The 23,255-nt window shown below is 31.7% G+C and overlaps 1 protein-coding gene across 1 annotated transcript; it reads right to left on the bottom strand.

Moving 5' to 3' along the window:
* Positions 1–976: 976 nt before the first annotated feature.
* On the bottom strand, positions 977–4,993 carry SAC51 (transcription factor SAC51). The gene is made up of 4 exons (XM_022286258.2): positions 4,795–4,993; positions 3,463–4,098; positions 3,120–3,277; positions 977–3,008 (listed from the first exon to the last, which is right to left on the bottom strand). The coding sequence occupies exon 4, from the start codon at positions 2,988–2,990 to the stop codon at positions 1,896–1,898; it is 1,095 nt and encodes a 364-aa protein (XP_022141950.2). The 5' UTR covers positions 2,991–3,008; positions 3,120–3,277; positions 3,463–4,098; positions 4,795–4,993; the 3' UTR covers positions 977–1,895.
* Between the last annotated feature and the right edge of the window lie 18,262 nt (positions 4,994–23,255).

Consider the following 23,255-nt stretch of genomic DNA (forward strand, 5'->3'; position numbering starts at 1 on the left):
CCTTATAATTCTTTTTCTTTCTTTCTTTCTTTCTTTCTTTTTTTTTTTTGCAATAATTCATTAAATCAAGGAAAACGTTTGTGTTTCCCTTTCTAAGTCTAAATAATTCGTTTTTAGCAATAATTCATTAACCAATAACTCTTCATCTTAACAAGAATAAGGAAAACATTTGCATTTTCCTTTTTTTTATAACTATAGTATATGATAAAATCTATTATTGTGTCAAAACAATTTGTTTGAGAAAAATAGGGACAGGAGAGGCTTGAAGTACAACAATGTGGCATTTGTCAAAGCGACTCTAACAATAGTCACGAGAGGAGAAAGCAATTCGAATAAGCTTTTCATCTGTGTACCTAGTCCCTATTATCAATACAGATAGCAATGTCCTTTATGCTTAAGGATTTGTTGCATAATTTCAAGGATGGTGCGATCAAGTATCAAATAGAGACTGAAACATGCTGTGCTACGTTATTTGACGAAATAAAGACAAAAACATGCTATTGCATAATACTGAAAAATAGTTTAATTGTATGCACATAAGTAAAGACATGACCCTAGCATCTACACAATTCATGTTGAGGTATTAGAATTTCATGGCATCTAAATCATATGTAGCCTTGGAACACTGCAGACATCAGTGATATAACTTTGTCCGAGTGATGATCCGTAGATCACCCATACCACTATCAATATCAAAAACCTCCTTACATGCACATTGACTAGTCCCACGAACCAATGTTAAAAGAGGAAAATATTAGATATTTTCTTCTTGTTTTTCATCTTTTAATCCAAACATTTCTTTACTTTTTTGATTCAACGATGTATGGGATGAGTTTCAAACTTTCAATTTTTTGGTCAATGATATATATTTTAATCAGTTAAAGTGAAGAGCGCAATTAATCCAGAAAAATCCTGCCTAATTTTTCAGCTACGGTATCCACAATTAATCACAAGCTAATTTTCACCCAACAGCACATCCAACCCACAAGAAACTCTGCTTAAAATTTATAAGAATTCAAACTTCATTGTTACAGAGATGTGGGGATACAGGCAAACCAGACAGATTTAAACAAAATGCAAAGAACACTCAGAAGGGAAGAAAAGAACAGCTAAAAATGGTGGAGAATACAAAACAATAATGACAAAACACATTCATCCACCAATTATTCATCATCTTCAAACTCAAACTGACAAACTCACAGAACAGACAGAGCATTAGAAACAGCAAATCCAAAGCCAACTTCAGTGAAATACCTCACGAGCAGCAGCACCACCTTTCACAACTTTCTGTACAAAAAAGCAATCACTTCCCACTTTGCAAGAAAAAAACAAGCTTACCTTTACGACATCATTGATTAAAGGGCAACTCCAGCTCAGCTCCCACCATATCCATCATGAAACACAATGCTACACTACACTCTCACAATTCCTTGCATTATCTGCAAATTTTCTTCCTTTTTCTCTTTTTCTATCTATAAAAGGTAAAGAGATGGGAAGCACAATATTGGAGAAGGGGGGGAGTGGAGGGTGGGGCCTGCGTAACCAAATGCGCATGCACTAAATTCATGGGGTTTCTCAACAATTTCAAGCAAAAGAGGGGTCCCTCAAAAATACAGAAAATACCTCCCACTGTCACCTCCTATGTAGTCAAATCTAAGTGATTCCTTTAATCTTTAGTGCCCCAAAAGCCAATAGATAATCATTTCTGGTCAACATTACCCATTTTGTCTTCAATGGCAACAAGCAAAGTGCAGTATCTGCATATTTACTTAAATTCCTTTAGTAGCCCATTATGTACAATCCCTCTTGGTGTCCTTGGGGTCCCATAAAGGCAAGCAAACGCTACCATATTGATTTTTCAAATTCAGTAATCATTCTGGCAAAGAAATCTTTGGTCACCACTTTTTTCTCCCGCCCTGACATCCTTGACCGACATCACAGTGAGGGAGCGTGGTAGCCAGCCCCATAGCTTTTGCTTTAAACTTTAGAGACTTCAAGTAGTCTATAGCCTCATCAATGACCAACATTGGGTGTTTTCCCTCTGCACCAGGAACCATGGTTTCAAGAAGCCTCAAAGTCTCTCGGATCTTGTCCTTTTTCGACGAAAATTTTCCCAATCCGGAATCCATTTGATGTCCTTGGCTTTCGCCAACAGTGTAGCTTGATTTCGTATCAACTCCGTAGTTGTGAATTGCATAATCTACTTTCACTGAAACTGGGGCATCTGACAATTTCTTGCGCCCACCATCTAGCAATCTCTGCCTTTTTCTGGGGCCATCACAACTAGCAACCTCCTCATTCATTTCCTCAGTTTGTTTATCATAAAGTTCCTTAATCAGCGGTGGAGAATGACCAGTGCTAGTTACTTCATCATCACTGCTATAGTGATTGTCATCATCTGAATAAAGTAAGGCGTTTATTTCTTCTGTGTCTTCATGCATCTCGCTCTCCTCACCAGCAATTCCATTCGTCAAAGGATCTTTGTGAAACAAATAATTCTTTAAATCAATATCCCCGGCATCTTCATCTTCTTCATCATTTAAACCATGACTGCAGTTTTTTGCACTAATAGAGATAGGGATCCGAGCGTCAGGACAGCCAGAACTATACATTACGCTTGTTTGATTACCAGACTGATCAAAGATAATGAATTCCCTCTTTGACAACTCGGCATTTGAACTAGGTAAAGTCATTCGTGCAAGTCCTAAAGAAGAATTGTGGTGTTTCTCCACAAGGTATGGAAGTGCATCGGGACGCATGGTCCCGAAATAAGATGGGGAGTTATACAGCAACCCATTCTTCTGTTCGGAATTCAAACCTGGAGCATGTGGGATAGAAGATCCCCGAAATTCCGTCGGTGCAGAAGAGATATAAGTGTCTGGGTTCAGACATCGCAGCCTGAAATTTATCAGCTCGTTCATGCAATTCAAATTGGGCAGGTTCCCAGCAGAATGCCCAGACTGCGGCCAAAAACCTCCGGTCTTAACCATCCAACAACAGACAATCACCTAACGTTGACAATGAAAAGGAAAAATCAAATATTCAGAAAGCAACCAAAAATAATCCCTCGACCATTTCACTTTCAGGTTTGGTAAATAAGCAAGACTGGTGAAACCTACCACAAGATGTATATGTCTCTGATTCCCCACGTTCAATTACTGATTCTTTCAGAAACAAACAACTAAAAGAACAAAAGTAAAACTCCTGCTTAAGTTTATCGGAAGAATTACAAATTGATCTACGTTACGGGTTTAAGCAAATGGCGGAAGTACTCAGCCTGAAAAAGGAAACACAGCACAAGTAACCATATAGTTCCAGGACATCAAATAAACTTCAATTGCACATTTGAGAAATAAATTAGCAGAAGAATAGTGGCAAGATCATATACTTACAACCGATAATAATTTACCATGTAATATAAAATGTAGAGCCATAAAATGATCAAAACCAATCCGCACATACCTGGCAATTCTGCAGAGGTTGAAAACATGCAATCACTTTAACTATAATCGTTGGCTTCCCTGCAATCCCATTTTCATGTTTCAAAGCCCGAAATCGTGTTTGGCTCGCTGCTTGGCACACCATAACTACTTTTGACCCTTTATTATGCTAAAAAACGAATATGATGTGAGACAGAAGGGAAAACACAATGAGACCAAGTCCAAATAGGATCACCGAACTTCACACTAGACTAACCATAAAATACAACACAGGGGAAGCAAACAAACGTAGAGATTCAGAAAATGTTAAGCAAACGAAGATGGAAAATAGATTATGAACTCCTAGAATTGGAATATAGAACTGAAGCTAAGGGAGTTAGAAGTCAGACTGTATTCTGGCTTCAGCTGATATATAGATCGGAAGCAATGATAAAAAAGTGATTGGATCCCATGGATGATATGATGAAGCAGATAAGAACTGAAGAAGGAAAGGTTCAATGGGACAAGAAATGATTTATAGTATAAACCAACAACATATTTTCAGGCGCACAACTTTGTGAAACATATCGACCGTAGAACTCGACCAAGGCATATTCTTGCTCCTATGTAGTTCCCCGTTTATCCTCTACTACTTCCTCCTGTCACTTCTATAACTTTCCTGCGACATAGAAAGATACCAATCGGGGACTCAGCGTTAAAACCTCCACCATAAAATTGGTGACCAGTTAAAATACAAATTTAAGACAAACAAAAAAAAAAGGAAGAAATAAGAAGCTAGCTATAATCCAGCTGAATGTGAAGGAGCATCAATGCAATTCTCTCATTTTGTTTAGACAAAACATATAAGATGAAACGTGAGTCTCAGTCTCTGAGAAAAGCATCATAAACCAAGTTCACAGTTCTACAGAGACAATTGAAAATAAAATTGTCTACCATTTACTCCCTTTGCCCATTCATTTCCCAAGCAACAAATTAACTGCTACAATGCCAACAGTGACCATCATCATCCAGCAGTAATATACAGAACATTAATAAAAACTAATAAAATCAAATGTTTACATTCACAGAACGGAACAGTAACAGATCTCTGATTCATTCAACAGAAAAGAAATCAAGAACGACCATCCCACATCTTTTCCTAAATCGATCGAGAGAAAACAGACCTACATCTCACGCAAATAATTACAGTTCCCTCACCCGAAAATACAGAATCAAATCATTAAACAAAATACAAAATCGCAATCTCGGTATTTCCAAATTCGCACAATACCCATTTCCAAAAGGGCTCTCCCCATTCTTCCAAACAAGCAAAACAAAAAGAATCTAAGAAATTATGGAGCAAAAGCAATTGAACCTGTGGAATCAAAAGCAGAATTCGCAGGGGAATTCGAACGGAATCCGAAGAAATTGGGCAGGCGCTAAGAATTGGAAAGAAGGGATTGAAAAGTTTTGAGAGACAAAGGAAATGGAAGGGAAAGCAGAGCAGAGGGAGAGGGAACTGTAGAAGAACAGTGGAGAGTGGGAAGGCGAAGAGCACGCTTATTGTCCAGAGATGGGAGACTCATAAAGGATGTCAAGTCAACATTATACACACTTCACAAATTACTCTTTTGCCCCTTCCTTTTATCATTTTCTCATACTTTTAGTTTTTCTTTTTCCTTTCTTCTCATTTTGAGTGGTTGTTACATACTTCGTATATTTTCTCGGTTTAAATATTATTTGGTTTATGTATTTTCCAAATCTTGATTTGGTCTTCTATATTTTTATTTTTGTTAATTTTAAGTTAATGTACCTTCCAAAATGTGTTGGTATCTTTATATTTTTTAAGAGTGATCATGTTTGTCCATATATCTCTTATCGATTTCATCTCAAAACTAATTAGCGAAGAAAATAATAGCAAGTGTCTACTATAAGCATTTGTAAGATCCTTTTAACATGATCCTCAAGATCGTGGCTCTTTTAACTAATTGATCTTGGTCGGTTCCCATTTCTTGATCGGATATCCGTTTGAGTTTTTTGGACTTGGTACCATATCAATATTCATGCAGTTCTATCTTAGAATCAATTGATAATGAGAGAACTAGCTCACTTATATTATAAACCCTTATTAGTTCCATTTATCTTTTAAACATGGATCCTTAACATAACTATAAATTTGTATCAGACGATTTCTATTGTGTATAAACTTGTGTTAAAATTTTGTACATTGGGATTAAAATGGTTTTTAAAATTACAAGACAAAAACATACATTTTAAAAATACAGGAATTAAAATGTACCATATTTAAAATTATAAGATCAAAATAGTATTTAACCCTATTTTTTCAACTTTTTTTTCTTATTTTTCTTTTGTTATATTTTTCACTATTTGTTTAGATTTGTTTGATAATTTTCCATATTTTAGTATTATTAATTTTTAAAACTTGTTTTACAAATTTGTGTTTTTAAAATTTATTTTAGAAATAATTAATTAGAAAGGGTCAGGTACAGCTCACTAGAAAATAATTAACTAAAAAAAAGTTTAATTGTTTATGATTTCAAAAACAATTGTGAAAATAAATAAGAAAAATGGAAAAATGTTTGCCTAGATGTAAAATTTAGAAAATGTGATGGGAATCCACGTTATAAATATCGGTGGACACATCGGCATGTCGACGGGTTCGACATCGACATATGGAGAGAAATTATTTTTTTCCATGTATTGACGATATATTAAAATATCGTCGAAATGCCGTGAAAAAATCGACATCTCGACAATATCTACAATTATCGTGAAAAAAATTTAACTAAAAGTCGGATCGGTAGAAAAAGACACAACCCATTGGTCCGATACCCACACTGCCAGATTGAACGAGAATAAGAAGGGAAGGGGTTTTATAGGGGTGCTCCCCTCCCCTCTCCTCTCCTCTCTCTTCCCATTTCTATTTCTAATATTATTATTACTTAAATTTATTTATTTATTTCAATTTTCACTATTAATCTATTTTTATTCAAATTGAATTTTTTTTTCAATTTTTCTTTCCAAATTTAATTATAAAATTTTCAAATTCATAATTTAATTTCTAATAATTCAATATAATCATCATAGGTACGTGTGTACGTGTGTGTATATATCAATATTTCATATCTTGTTCAGTTACGTAATAAAAAATTATATTTGATTATAAATTATTAATTATCAATAAAATACAATTAAGCAACATTGAATTTCAATTTACTCATTTAAATTATTTTCATCAATCTTTATTATCTTATTCCGATATTTCTATCGACATTGACATTTTCATAAGTAAGTTACTCATATTTTTATATATGATGGTTAGAAGTGATCAATTGTAGTAAGCTACAATTAAAGTATTATTTACTAATTAAAATAATTTTTATTATTTTTTACAATTTCCGTGATTTTTTCCCAAATATCCGTCGATATCGACATGTCCATAAAATTGGAAAATCAATATTTCTATCGACGTCGACATTTTGTACCTTAATGGGAATACATCCCCATTTCTACCACAACCGACTCTCATCTTTATTCACTAATTATATCTCTATTAAAGATTCAATATTAAAATAAGGGATATAACAAAAGTTTATAATATATATGACTTTTCCTCTCACTGGGAATTAACTTTTAGATAGAACCCATAATGTTTATATGATATAATTATGGTGTGGTTCTTGTTATATAAATTCCATTTGAGATCCTTGCAAATATGGCAAAAACATTTAGTAGAATTAGCAAAATAGCAACTACATTTATTTTATTTTTTTTCAAATATAGCATCTTTTTTTTTAGAAAAAATCGAGGTCCAATTTTAAAATGACAACGTTACCCAAATGATATACATCTATAATATATTTGTAATATATCTTACTACTGATATATGTATGTGATAGACATTTGATATACTATTGATATGAGTGTCTGTACAATATATATGTGATATAAATATGATATATTACTGATATGAGTGTCTGATATACTACTGATATACTACCGATGTAAGTGAAAATTTGTACTATATTTGAAAATAAAAAAAAATGAAATACATAAAAGATTTTTGCTACTTACTGCAATTTCTCATTCAAGGATCTTGTACGATGGGCTCCTACTTCAACCTCATCTAAGAGTTCAAGGTCCAAACGTTGGATCAAACTTGGTCTAAGCCCGATTTCAAGTTCGACCCAAAGTTAATGTTTGATCGGTTCGACCTATCCCAACACTCATTGCATTGGATACATGGATCAATATTTTGGAGGTTGGATCATACATCTTGTTTGGGTCATATTTGGATTGATCAGTCGAAGTAGGTTATCGAACTATTAATTGGATCAATCATATATATAAATATAACCGTTAAAGTTTTAAAATTTCTCTCTAAAAAATACATTTTTTAAAGATTAAAAAAATACATTTCACACTTTATACATTATACTTTATAATTAATAACAAAATTAGTGTCTAAAAAATTTATAAAAATTAAATAAAAGTGAAAAATAAAAGAAAATATATAACATTATTAATTTTATAGATAAAGTTAACAAATTTTCAAAAGAAACTTAAATTGAAATTAAATAAAAAAACATCAGTTTAATCTATTTTAATAAAATTTGTTTTAAAATCTTTTATTTTTTTTTTATAAAAGATAATTAAAATTTAATTATCCCAATGCATCTAATAGGCTGGCTCAAGCCCAATCCAATGAGTCAAGCTATGGGCCTAGTTATTGGAGGTTAGGCTGGCCCATTAATGAAAGAAAATTTACAATAGATGTCCCTGTTTATCATCTGATTTTGAAAAATGGCTAAATGATATTTGATAACGAAAAATGTCGATTTGTATTTTTCTAACTATTTTGCAGGTTTGATTTTGACACGTCTACCCTTTTTATTTGATTATTATTTTTAAAATCAAATATCCTAACTTCTATCATCTTTCTTAGATTCTATCCTTCCTTCATTCTAGTTTTTTTTAGAGACAGAACTCACTAGTAGACGTCAGAAGATCATGGAGGGAGACAATCAGAGCAGGGGAGAAAGGGAGACAACAGAAATCCAACAAGGAAGAAAGAAGATCTTGTTAGGCGAGGGAACAAGGTGGGGCAACGCAGTAGGTGATAGAGCTTGTTGCAAGTGGGACGGTCGGTAGCAGAGAAGAGAGAGGCCTATATGTTGAGTTTTTATAGATTGTAGGTAGAGTGCCTTTTATATTTTTTTGTATAATTGTTCACAAAAATACACTTTATTTTTTACGTTATATGTTCACCTTATTTGTTCACATTTTTATTCACCCTTTACTATATTTGTTTCTCCATTTATTCCTCTGTTCTGTGTTTGTCTATTTGTCCTGGGTGTTAGTATTTCTGTTTCTAACTACATTATTGTTTTGGGTAGTATTTGTGTTTCTAATTTCATTTTGTTTATTGACATTTATTATATATTCTTTAAGATTTTTAGTATCATTTTCAATGATTTTATTGTTTAATGAATATACTATTTTTTAGATTTGTTAGTATAATTCTCCTGAAATTTATTGGAAAAATATTTGAAAGATTTTAAAAAATATTTGAATTAGTGGTAGACAAAAATATAGGTAGGATTCTCCTATGAAAAAGAGAAAATAATATATTTATTTTAAAATCATTTTAGGAAGGGTAATTTTGTAACAAAAAAATTAATAAAGATTTTTTTATTTTACGTTCAACCATTAATGAAAACTTAAAGTTGTTTGGCCATTTTTGAAATTGCCTATTTTAAATAGTTATATCTGTTGTTATGCCTTAATGAACTACTTACTTGATAGGCAGCGCATACGATTTAAACAGACTTTTTCTTTATCCGTGATCAATTGCGGATCACTAGCAAGAAATCGTTTCTTTTTGAATACCTAAGTTATGCACCCATTACAGGCCTCAAACTCATCCGGAGTTGGAGAATTTTAAAAAAAACTTTCTCAACAAGAATGCATCAACAAAACTGTCCTTCCATATAGATCGTCATCGTGCACCTATCAGAATCGGAACAGACCAATTACCAGATCCACCTATCATCGCCGGGAGCCATAGTGAAAGCGAGTCTTCATGGGGCAATTGTCACTTTACCAAAGTGGTTGCGGGTGCAAAGGCGACGAAGCCCGACTCCGAAATTCTCAAGTGAGACGACTTAGCCAATTTACAAAAATACAAATTCAATTTAAATGTAACTAAATACAGTGATTGAACATTGAGGGAGAGAAAATAAGGATTTGATATAAAAAGAAAAAGAAAAAAAATTAAATCCTTCCATCCAATTAAAATATTATCTCACTTTTTTTTTTTTTACCAGAAAATATTATCTAACTCTATCGAGAATACATACAACTATCATGAGTAAAAATGTTATTTATGCCAAATTTCGCGAACTAAGATTCGAGCGAGCCAACTATTAAAGTTGAGTGGGGGTTAGTGAAACACTCCGTTACAAGAATCACAATTGGGATTGCAGAGGTATAATCTCGACAACTATTGATTCTGCTTGAGTCGCTCCCAAATCTATACAGGGACACTCTGATCTTTTAGCTCGATCGATGAGCTAAGTGGTTTCCTTCCTTCACCTGAGGCTTCAAGTTGAAGGGATCGAGATCTACAGGTCTGTGTCTAGAGTTCGGTGGCCGACCTACACTTTCGATCCATATGGCATGTTGTGATTTTCTCTCCCAACAAACATCATGTCTTAATTAAATTAAAGTTTTTTTTCTTTTGAAATTAATTGTACTCAATCCTTAGAGTTTATAAAAATTATATATATATTTTTTACACACATAAAGTAATATATATTTTAACTAAATGTTAAATATTTCATAAAATACAATTTTTTTGACGACAGTTTGGGAAGCCTCGTGGAAGGCTTATATGTCAAATACAATGTTTTTTATTTCATAAAATACAATTAATTTATCAAGAAATTAAATATATATAAAAATTTTATTAAATTCTATATATAATAGATGTTGTTTATGCAAGGATATGCACAACAGTGTATTTCAGATTGCAGATCGGTCCGGAGGTAGATTGCAGCTCGAACTCGGCCTCCGGACCGATCTGAATACTTGGGCGGACCTGCACAAAAAGGTGAGCACTCCGACGATCAAGTCAGTATAGGTCGGATTCCCAGTTTAGTTCGAGGTCAGAAATCATCGTACCTGATCGTGGAGTGAAGTCCTCTACTTATGGGTGGTAGTCCCGCTAATCTCCCGACGGTTACACCTGGTAATCTCGGGACCGACGGTTACACCCGGTAATCTCGAGATCGACGGTTACCCCCGATAATCACGCCTGCTGACAGTAACTCACATCGGCCCCCACCGAGCTTCCCGGTAGGTCGGACCTCGGCCAGGTTCATCTTGGCTCTCATACTTAGCATCTGTCAACGCTAGTGGCGGTGATCTCGGCGGTCCGAGCTGGGGTATGACTCATGGGTCACCTTGGGGCACCAATAGCTGTCCTCCACGTGTCCAGGGTATTCTTTCCCCCAAAGTTTTGATTTTTTATTTCTGAAATGGTTGATGTATCTATGGCTATACATATTCAAAAGTTTATATAGTGACATATTTTTTCCCAACTATTTTATTTTGAAATCGCTATTTTGACGATCTGAATACTTGGGCGGACCTGCACAAAAAGGTGAGCACTCCGACGATCAAGTCAGTATAGGTCGGATTCCCAGTTTAGTTCGAGGTCAGAAATCATCGTACCTGATCGTGGAGTGAAGTCCTCTACTTATGGGTGGTAGTCCCGCTAATCTCCCGACGGTTACACCTGGTAATCTCGGGACCGACGGTTACACCCGGTAATCTCGAGATCGACGGTTACCCCCGATAATCACGCCTGCTGACAGTAACTCACATCGGCCCCCACCGAGCTTCCCGGTAGGTCGGACCTCGGCCAGGTTCATCTTGGCCCTCATACTTAGCATCTGTCAACGCTAGTGGCGGTGATCTCGGCGGTCCGAGCTGGGGTATGACTCATGGGTCACCTTGGGGCACCAATAGCTGTCCTCCACGTGTCCAGGGTATTCTTTCCCCCAAAGTTTTGATTTTTTATTTCTGAAATGGTTGATGTATCTATGGCTATACATATTCAAAAGTTTATATAGTGACATATTTTTTCCCAACTATTTTATTTTGAAATCGCTATTTTGACGACTATTTCTCTACTATATCTTTCTTATATTCTTTGGTATTTACATTTGAACAAAAATTTGATCCATTGAATAACAAATATTTTATCATAATCTTTCATTAAATAATTTAGAATAGAGATAATAGTGTGTAATTTTAATCATATGTAGTTTCAAATAATTATCGGATAACAGTTTTAGATATTAAATATTAAAATGAAAATAATCAAAATAATATATCTACTTTGATTAGTATAGTTAAATCACAAAAAAACATTGTATCATGTTTTTTCAAAGTTATAATCGAAATTTACAAAATACTAATTTACTTCTAATAGTGGTAACAACTACAGCAATAGTACACCACCTAGAAGAAAAATAATCTGATATTTATTTTTTTTATTTTATATCATTATAATTTTAATATGTCAATAAATAGTTAATTTTGCAATATTTGTTTAGCCTCAGGTGGAAAAGAATAATTAAAAAATAAAAAATAAAATTTCTCTTCTTTCGCCTAATTTCACCTACTTCATCTCCTATCTTCCCATAATATTTTTCAATATACTATTTTTTTTTTCAATAATTTTGCCTAACGATAAGTTTACATATTACAATAATTAGAGACAAGAAATTACACCTCAGAGGGAAATTTCTAGTTCCTTCCTCTAGGTCTCTAACCCCTGTTTGGAAGCCCGAATTTGTGAAGATTTTGAAATCATAATAATTTTTAAATTATTCCCACTATTTGGTTGGAATTAAAAAAATAGAATAAAAAATAGAATTTGGAATCCAATCCCCTCTAAGTTTGATTTGGTAGGGTTTTAATTGAAAGTTGACCACATTACAATTTTATATAAATGAAAGAAATCAAATTGAATTAAAAAAAAAAAAAACTTGAGATGGAGGTGGTGCTACAATAGTGTATATCAAATAATGAGATGAGAAAAAAAAAGAAAGAAAGAAAATAGAGGATGAGATGAAAAAGGAAATGAAGAAGGAGATGAGATAGAAAGAGAATAAAGAAAATAGAGATTGACCTATAAAAATAAGAAAGAAGGAGAAATGGAGAAGGAGATCAGATAAAAAAGGGAGATAAAGAAAGATGAGGGAGATTAAAAAAAAATAATAATAGAAGGCAACCTAATACGCCTGTGAAAAGAGGTTCGTAAAAAAAGAAAGTACAGTTATTTTCTTCTAATACAGTTGTTAGGATTTTATTTTTAAAAATTATATATAATTACACGCATATAATGGTAAAATAAATACTTTCTTTTCATTTCATGCAATCACTCAAACAAAAAAATTTATTTTTTATTGATTTAAAATCTATCAAAATTTGTTGCGTTACCAACAAGTAGGAATTTGAAATAATTTCCCTAACTTAAAATTTTGGAATTGACTTTTTTTCTCTATTAAATTTCTCTTTCTAATTTTTTTTTAAAGTGTAATATGTCAAATAAATTTATCATCAACAACCATACTAAAATATATATATATATATAAACTGAAACTTTTTAAACGATAATAGAGATTAATTGAAAAAAGAAACACAAAATAGTGTAGGTTAAACTACATATTTAGTCATTTTATATTTAATCTCATTCAATATATATTTATATCATTATTTAGAAAAATATATAATATATATACTTTTCACCAACTTCAGCATAACTAGTTAATAGTGAAGATACGAGTAATTAACATATACCTCCAATTATGAGGTTGTAAGTTCGATTAGTTAACCTTTTTTATAGGTGGGAAGTTTTAAATTCTCAATCGTCCCTATTATATATATTATATACCTTTCAAAAAAATATTGCAAAAGGTCATAGGTAAGGAGCTAAGTTTTCTTTTATGGGACTCCATATTTTTATATACATAAAATTGGAGAATCAGAATCAAGCTTTAACCAAATTGGCAAAAGAACAAAAAATGAAAAGTCCCCAACCCAATGATCACATGCACAAAAGATGAACAATGAAACTAAAAAAGGAAAAAAAAAATAATAAATTCAACCCACCAAACTAATTGGACATAATTGCAAAAGGAAATAGATTTTCCCTCCATGCCCTTCCATTATCAACCCCAAAGAGGCCCAAAAAGCTGCACCATATCATCAAAAAGGGAAAAAAAATTCACATCTCCCATTGAACTTTTTTATGCATTCTTAGCCCACCAAATGTTTGTAAAAATGATAGCTTGATATGATGTGAGTAACAGAAGCACAACCAAAGTGAGAAAAAAAAAAAAAAAACTTGCATTGCAAGAAGAAATGATACCCCAAGGACTGCGCATGATTTGTGAGGGAGAAGAAAATGATCAAATTTGCAATTAATTTACCACATTTTGTTGCACTCTTTTAATCTTTGCACCAATCATAATCACACCCATGTGGCCCTCGTGGAGGATAAAAAAAAAGAAAGAAAAAGAAAGAGAGAGGAGAATGGATGTTTATATGTTCTTCTTTTTATTGTTTTATGAACATATTGAGATTGAATAAATTTTATTTTCCTTAAGTTTAATTGAGTGGGTTTTGTATTATGATCAGCTTAAACTTTAAACTTTAATGGGGATTTACAAAGTTTACTTTTTGGATTATTTAGACGAGGTTTTGATACTTGGGCATCTGACACGTAAGTTCGACATCTTAAGCTTGAGAATGTTAAGTCTAGGTAGATATGGATCGGAGAAGTGTATGTTTTGTGTCGCCTAATGTAGTCTGTATTTGGGGTGCACGATAAAATAACTTGGATTTGGGTAGTTTGATTTTGTTTTTAGTTGTTTTTTTTTTCTCTGAAATGTTCAACCCTCTTATACAATTTAGTTATTTATTTATTTTTTTTGACAATTTTGTAGGAGGGATAAATTCGTTTTATTATTTTGTATTATCAAAGTTAAAAACATTTATTTCTAATTTCACCAGATCATTTTAAAACCATGTTTGAATTAAATTTTCATTGATTCGCTCAATATTAAATTTTCTTAATTTTGTTATTTTTTATTATCAAAGTTAGAAATATAGATGTCTAACAATTACCGAACCATTTTTAAAATCATGTTCAAAATTCATGCTGATTGATTCTATTTAGACCTAAAATTAAAATTTCTAACTTTTTTACTTTTTTTTTTTAATTATCAAATATTATCAAAGTCACAAACATAGATTTCTAATTTGACCAAACCATGTCTAGAACCATTTTTCAAATTCGTGTTGATTCAAAGACATTATCCTTCTAAAAAAACTCAGCTTTATAATTTGACCTAATAATTTTTTAAACCATCTTTCAAATTCATTGTTAACTGAAGATATTTAGTGGAGTGATTTCTCCCCAAAAAAAAAAAAACGAAAGGGATGATGATTGTTAAAAAGAAAAAAAAGTTTGAAAATAGGGAGAGATGAGAGGAGAGATGCCACGAAAGGAGGGGTGTGATTGCCCTTGGGACGGCGTATTGTGTTCGAGTATTTTCCTTTGCTGGTCATTATATTCTTGGAGAAATATGTATAGAAAACTTAAGAAAACACAAAATTAAAAATCTGAACCCAACGTAGGTTGTTTCCTTAAAACAATTTTGTTCCTTTATGGGGCTCAAGGTTTCATGAACAATTGTCTCTCAGGATAGGACGGATATACCAATCTATGAATGCAGCACTTCACACACAGGACTCAACGAACTCACAGTATTTAAGTATTCGTACAGAGGAAACGAGAGAATTTTGAGGGATAATTTTTCTGTCTTCCAAAACTGAGAAGAATCACATATTTATAGACTATTTGTGGCCATTCAACTAGTCATTTCTTTTCATGTAAAGTTATTATTATTATTTTTTTATAAAAGGACATAACTTTTACAAAAGACGTACCAGTTCATGAAAAGTTGTGATTCTTCAATTTTAACAAAAATAATTTTATTTAAAAAATTCCAACAATCCCCTACATGAATAAATTTTATTTTTAAAAACATGTACGATTACTTATGAAGAATAACTACATCAGGATAAGTAGTCTAAGACTTTGAACTTTCCTTCGTAAAACTATGGAGTTTATATAGCCGATCAGTAGTTAAAGAACTTTGAATTGTCAACTTTTTAAGAGTAAATCAAATCCATAATAGTTACATAGATATTCTTCGAAATACTAATGGTTCTCATGTTTGTATTCATTTTGGCTTTGAATACCGCCTGGTTTCATGAGTGTTTTTAGAGAATTCAGCCTTGAAAAATTCTCATAGAAGCGGCCCTTCACACCCACATAGGTGACTTCTTTAAAGAGTATCCTAGCAATACCCCACTCTTATAAAAGAGCTAAAGAGTCATTAAAAGCATATCTTAACCTCATCCGTTTCCAGGTTAGCACTAATTTTTATAATAGGAACGGTTAGGAATTTATAATTCCTTTTCTAGTGCTCCTCTGAGTTGTATACATAAATTTGTTTTCCTTTTTGAACCTAGATCTTGGGATCTCCAGTCAGCTAGGTTGGGTTACCATTATGTCAACTCTTATATTTTAGGCTTCAAACCCATTCCTATTGAAGACAATTTCACTTGCTCTCTTGCCAAAGCTTTCATAAGCGGATCCGCAATATTATCCTTTGATTTCACATAATCAATTGATTTAATTCCATTAGAGAGCAATTGTCTTATGGTATTATGTCGTCGACGTATATGTCGAGACTTACCATTATACATTAAGAATTGCACTTGATTTCATATTACATTGAATATGATAATCCCACCCTTGGATTTTGCATCATTAGTATCAAAAATCCAATTTTCGTTACTTTATCCTCAAACTATGATTGCAACCCATTATTTTGAATACTTTTAATATCCGTAATATCGTCACTTCCCAATAATCGTTTCCAAGATTATTTGCAAATCTTCTAAATTTACTCAGTGCATATGCTAAGTCCGACCGTGAGCAATTTGTAAGATTCATTAGACTGCCAACTACACACAATACTTCAATTATGAAATACTACATCCAATATCTTTTAGATAAATGGAAGTTTACATCAATGACAGCCTGTTAGACTTAGTTAAGAGTATTTTTCGCTTTTGTAAGGCATCCATACAATTTCAAATATTTATATTAAGACCTTTCCACAACTTCATATTCATACTTTAAAGTACATCATTCATAACAAGAATGTTCTAATTACAAAAGCAATTTGGATATTTAACTATATATCCAGTTCAAGCATTTAACCATGCTACTAAACTTAATTTCATATAAATATGAAACTATCATAGAGTAATTACTCAACACATAATTACATCCACGCTCATTCACAAGAATGAAACCACAACTCTCATGAATCAATAAACTCGAGATGTGTAGACAATATATCCAATATCGAACCATGCGATATATACCAATACCATCAAAGTATATATATATTTACATATTGTCAACACAAAATATGGAATAACCCACTAAATATTTGTATAGAGGAAAGGAGAGAATTTTGAGGGATGATTTTTCTGTCTTCCAAAACTGAGAAGAACCACGTATTTATAGACTACTTGTGGCCATTCAAATAGTCATATCTTTTCATGTAAAGTTATGTTTTTTTTTTTATAAAATGACATAACCTTTACAAAAGATGTACCAATTCATGAAAAGTTGTAATTCTTCAATTTTAACAAAAATAATTTTATTCAAAAAATTCCAACATATATTGCTTAGTCTAGGAAACGAATCTCAATTATAGGGATATCAACTAGCGTAACACGATATCTATTTTGAACAGAAAAAAAAAGGAAAGGTGTGATTGATCAAAAAAATTGATTTGGGGTGATTAAGCTAAGATGGATACCCACGGGAGCAAAACCCATCATTTTAGATTTATCTATTTCTGATACTTTTTTAGACATCAAAATTTGTTGGGATTGGTGGAGTCAAAACGACGTTGGATCAAGTCGGGACGCGTCATAATTGAAGCAGGATGAAAACAAGGGAGAAGTGGGACGCTGCAGTCCACTTGGGCTGAGAAGACAGTGCCGCGGCACTAGGAGATAGCGCCTCGGTGCTGTCCTGGTTGGTGCACTGGCGTAGTTTTCCGACCGTAGCGCCATGGCGCCGGGGATAGTGCCATGGGCGTTGTTTCAATGCCTATATAAATGCAGTTTCCGGTTTAAGGTTTCTCAGCCGAAAAAGGGTTATTGTCCAGCTGATTTTGAGTTGTTTTTTAGAGGGTTTCGTGGCAGTTTCAAGGGAGAAGCACGGACATAGGCAGAAGCATTAAAGCTCATCAAGATCAACACATTCGGAGTAATTAGATTTTGATTATTGTGAGTTTTTCATTTCTGTTCCTAAGTATTAATTGTGTAAGAAGTTAGGGGACTTTTGTTGAGATCTCTAGAGATATTTTGGGGAATGTTATTGTATCTAATCCTAAACTTTTATTTACTGTTTTCTTTCTATTTGCATATTTGTTGTTGTGTTGGATATTTTATGTGGGAGGAGAAATTATTTACGTCAATCAATTTCTCAACAAAATTATTAAAAAGAAAATATAAATTTATTTTGTAAAATGTATGTTTTCTTTTAATAAATTCAAAAGAAATTTGGAGCCTGAGTATATTTTTGTGGGATTTTCTTATTCGTCCTATAATACACAAATGAATCCATTTTCAAAACAGAACGAAATGTTTTTAAGAATGAGTAATGTATTTTCGAGGAGTTTTAACTCCAAAGCAAGTGCACGAAAATCTTTTTAGATGTTTGTTATATTAAATCCATCACTACTTGAAAAGAATAAAAATAAAATCTTTACAATTTCAAACCCATCACTATTGTTTTAAAATAAAAAATTAAAAATAAAGAACGGAGATTAGAAATTTGGGTGATGCATTTATTTTAGGATATCTGGAACAAATTTCTAATTTTAAAATTATAATATTAAAATTATAAATATTTTCTTTTCTTTTCTTTTATCTAAAATTATTTTACTTTTAGATATAAATTGTTGTGAATATTAAAATTTTGAAATCAGAGAAGCCTTTCAATAATTTCATTTATATCGTTGCATATCTTTATAAGTGTCTAATATTATTTGAATTAAGAAACAAAAAAACCTTTTAATAATTTTATTCATATATATATTTTTAATATCTATCAAAATTGACACTACTCATATTTTAGATATAATTATCGTCAATATAAACTTAGTTGAGCCGTAGTTGATACAGTATGTCCAACGAAGACACTACAAAATTTAAAGCTTTCAGCGACGAAATTTAATCAAGTTTGTAAATTCTGAAATTTTATGCTTATTCGATTTTATATTTGAAAGAATTAAAAAATTGTATACATATGACAAAAGAATTTTCAGGCCGCCGATGTTACTCTGACGCCAACTGATGTTGTCATTTTATTAAGCAAAAAATGTGACGAAAAAACCCTTAAGTGAAAACCAAGTTCCTATTTTAACAACCATCTCGCTGGAAATATTACAGCATTCCCTATGATCATTATCTTCTATGGCTTCTTTCTTTATTTTATTTTATTTTTTTAAAGAAATTACACTATATAGCATATATTTTTTGAAAAAAAAAATTTAGAAATTAGAAAGAAAAAGAAAAATTATAGTGAGAAAAAATTTAAAGATAAAAAAAAGATTTGAAATATACTATTTAGTGAAAATAAATAAATAAAAAGATAAATAAAAGTTACAGTGAAAGATAATTGAACGAGAGAATGAGATACAATTTTTAGAGGAAAAACAGATTAAATAAGAAAAATAAAAGTTTTAAAAAACTAAATTGTAGAGCGAGAAAATATTAACTTTTTAGAGAGAAAAATGAGAGTGATCTTTAGAAAAAAAATAAAAGATACATAAAGATGAAAATTTTGGAGAAAGAAAAATAATAATAAAAATTTAAAATATAAAATTTTAGTGAGAGAAAAATAAATTTTGTAGAAAGGAATTTAGGTGAAAAAAATTTATAGTGAGAATAAATTTTGTTAAAGATAAATATGAGAAAGAAAAAAAAAGTTGAGTATTAAAAGAAAAAAATTAGATTTTGAAAAACAGATATCAGGTTTTGAAACCAAAAACAGAAAATTGAATGAATTACCGAATGCAGTTTTTAAAAAATTAAAAACCAAAAAACAAAAAACGGAATGGTCATCAAACATACCATAAATCAGTGTGGGCCAAAATCAATTATTCACATAATCCAATAATTTACTCCTTAATATATTCTAACTAAAGAATGAACTTTATTACAAAATATTTTTCATTTCATTTCAACCGTACAAATGAATATAACAGACAAGCCAAAAACACATATAAGTTAACAGCAAAACATGAGTACAAGAGCATAAAAATAATCTCATTATAACAGCAACCATTATAACATAAACTTATATGGAGATATAATTATATCCTGTTACCATTATAACATAAACTTATATGAAGATATAAACTATATTAGGAAATGAAGTTCAGATAAACTTATTATGAGCTATAAAGTATATACGGCTATATCTCACTATAATTAACAAACTAAACAAATAAACAACATAATCAAATAACATACTAGTATATGTTAAAAAAATCCATAGACTAGGATAATCCCCTATATTGAAAAAATGTTCTTAACAATACCCCAAAATCGAACACCTAAAATCAGAAATCAGAAACAAACTTAGAAGTTATAAAATGTAAACGATAGAAAACAGGCTATCAAACAATGGTGAAAAACAAGCGAATTGAAAATGTGCTGCTGGAGACGGAAACGATAGAAAATGAAGAAGACAAGGGTACGACCTGCAGAAAACAATGGTGAAAAGCGAGAGGGCTGTTGCTGGCGAGGGAACGGAGAAAACGAAGAAGACTGTCAGAAAAAATGGTGTTTCCTATGAAGAAGATGAAGAAATTGGCGACGGGTAGTTGTTTTTTGATGAAGAAGACGACAAGATTTTGTTATTTGGGTATTTTTTATTTTAGGAAAGTGAAAAGTTGAGATTTAAAATTTAACCTCCCAAATCAACCATTTTAAATTTGCATAATTTAATAATATTTAAATGTATATAGAAATGATATATTTCTAAATTGTTGATTGGTTTCATCTTAAAGGGTCTAAACAAAAGTGTACATTTGGTAGAATGAATCCCTAATTATAATATCTAAAATGTCTATCAATGAACTATCTTATTATTCAATCTTTGCAAAAAGATTATGAAACCTACCAATGACGAAAGAATTTTCAGGCCACCCCCGATGTTGCTCCATTGTTGACGCCCCTCATTCCGTACCATCAAACATATATCAATATAAATAAATTTACTACTTTATTCTAATTTCCATAATTCATTCTCTCTAATTTCCTTACATCCTGATGTGGAAGAAGGACATGTCAATGTTGATAGTCATGAATCGGGTGATGTTCTTTGTAAAGACGATTGTCATGGTCCAAATTTGAAGAAGAGTGTTTTGGTAGTTTTTTTTTAAAAACAAGTTGAATTGTGGCAAATATTATGCTCATTCTTGTGCTAAAGATAGTAGAAGCTTAAGTTATTTAAATAATCAGAAGATTAGTCTTATAGCTGGACTTAATGTTGGGTTAACATTTATTCTTTTGGTTGGATTATTGTTTTTTTGCAAGGTAACTATAAAGGCTACACGTGCATAGTCTTTGTAGATGTTGCAGGTGAAGTTGTTATTTAATTAACTAGAACATTATATATCTGATAAAGAGTATATATTTAATATACATTGTATATTTTTTATATACAGTATATATACAGTATATACTCGATATATACAATATATACTCGATATACAAGTGGATAATATTTCAGTAATAACATAAATGTCTATAGTACATGGATAAGGTCGGGTAACACTATGATACGACTCACTTTGTAATAGTTACAAACGACTTTATTCAGGTCATTCATGTAGAGACATGCGAAGTGGGAGCATCCTATACAATGGGTTTGTATAAGACCAAACCACGAAATAATTAATCATTGGCTTTAACACCATTAGTGAATAGATTGTTATCTCCTAAGATGACCAGGTAACTCGATCTTAATCCTGAACGAGTTATGGACTCCTACCTATAAGGGATCGTCCTTTGATTTGTATGAGTGAAAGTGATCCAGATTGCCGACTTAATAATCCTATCATTTTGGGACGAGACCGAGTGGGAAGCTGAGAACATAACTACGCAAGATGGAATTCACTCCTTCCCGACTTCAGGGAAATAGATGAGTGTTCCCTTACATGCTGACTCCGGAATTTGAACAAGGGGCCCCACCCTCTCACTAGCCCAAGAGGGACTTCCGGTTATTGGTCGGACAATGACCGCGTTGTTCATTAGAGGAACAGTGGTATTTCAGGAGCAAGATGTAACTTAGGGGTAAAACGATAATTTGACCTAGTTAGAGTTATGAGCACTTGTGAAGGATCGACTACCGTCAATGGTCAATTTCCGTGGACACGAAATATTCTGTAGTGACAATAGTGTAGATGCAGATCTTTAGTGGAATGATCTGCAGTTAAGGAATGTTAGTTAATTTGGTTAATGACTTTAATCAATTAACCTCGTATTGTTGGAGCTTCTGATCTGTAGGTCTATTAGGTCTCCTTGTTAGCTCACAACGGGTAAAACGAGAATCAAGATTTTGAAAGAATTTGAAATGTTCAAATTATATATCAAGGAATGCATATAATGTATATTATGATACATTATATATATAGTTTATATTTTAATAAAGATTTAATAATTATAAGTACGAGAGAAATATTTGGATAGGATTCAAATAATTAATATGAATTGGATTCATATTAAAACTATTGGTTATACCAGAGATGCATTTGAATATGATTCAAATATATAGTTTTAATTAAATATGTAATATTTAAATAATTAATCGTTATTTATTTATTTATTTAATTAATATTTTGATTTAAGTTAATTAATTATTAATTAAATTTATTATTTATTATTTATTATTTATTAATTAGATTAATAATTAATAAGTAAATTAATTAATTGTTAATTAATTTGTTTATTATAAATTAAATTAAAAGAAGAAAATATCTTGATGGTCTTAGGATTTCACTTAGATTCAGGAGAAGATATCATATATCAAAATTTTCTGTCCCTATAAATATACTGAATCTTAAGGGTAGGCTAAAAAAAATTCTCTCAACTCTCTTATTCTCTCAATCTCTTACAATTGGATCCCACAATCCAAATTTTCGATCAAGACACTTGAAGATCAAGTGGTGTTGTTTCATTGGGATTACATGAAGAATAGTCTTCAAATGTAAAATCCAGCATTGTCCATGTTTTATATTTTTCTGTGTTTTAAATTTCAAAAGAAATTCAAGAACGCGTTCTACTGCTTCCGCTCCGGGATTCACATCCCCTTCAGGTTAGTGTTAGAATGACTAATGTCGCTCAATTTTGGGAGATAATGGGTCATATAACTGAAGTATTTATTTACTGGAGAATCATCAGAAATGGTGAATATTTTTTGTTATGACATGATGTGTTTGGTCCTTATTACAAGTCAAATTAACCTCTTGTGCTTTAGGAAAAAAATGATGTTCTACTCCTCGACCATGTCAAAAAAATTGAAAAGGGGAAGCATTGGGTGGATGGTTTTCATATGGGAGAGACAAAAGCAATACT

Source organism: Momordica charantia (genome assembly GCF_013281855.1).
Source record: "Momordica charantia cultivar OHB3-1 chromosome 4 unlocalized genomic scaffold, Mcharantia_2.0 BLBB01000004.1, whole genome shotgun sequence".
In the NCBI taxonomy this organism is placed as follows: Eukaryota; Viridiplantae; Streptophyta; class Magnoliopsida; order Cucurbitales; family Cucurbitaceae; genus Momordica; species Momordica charantia.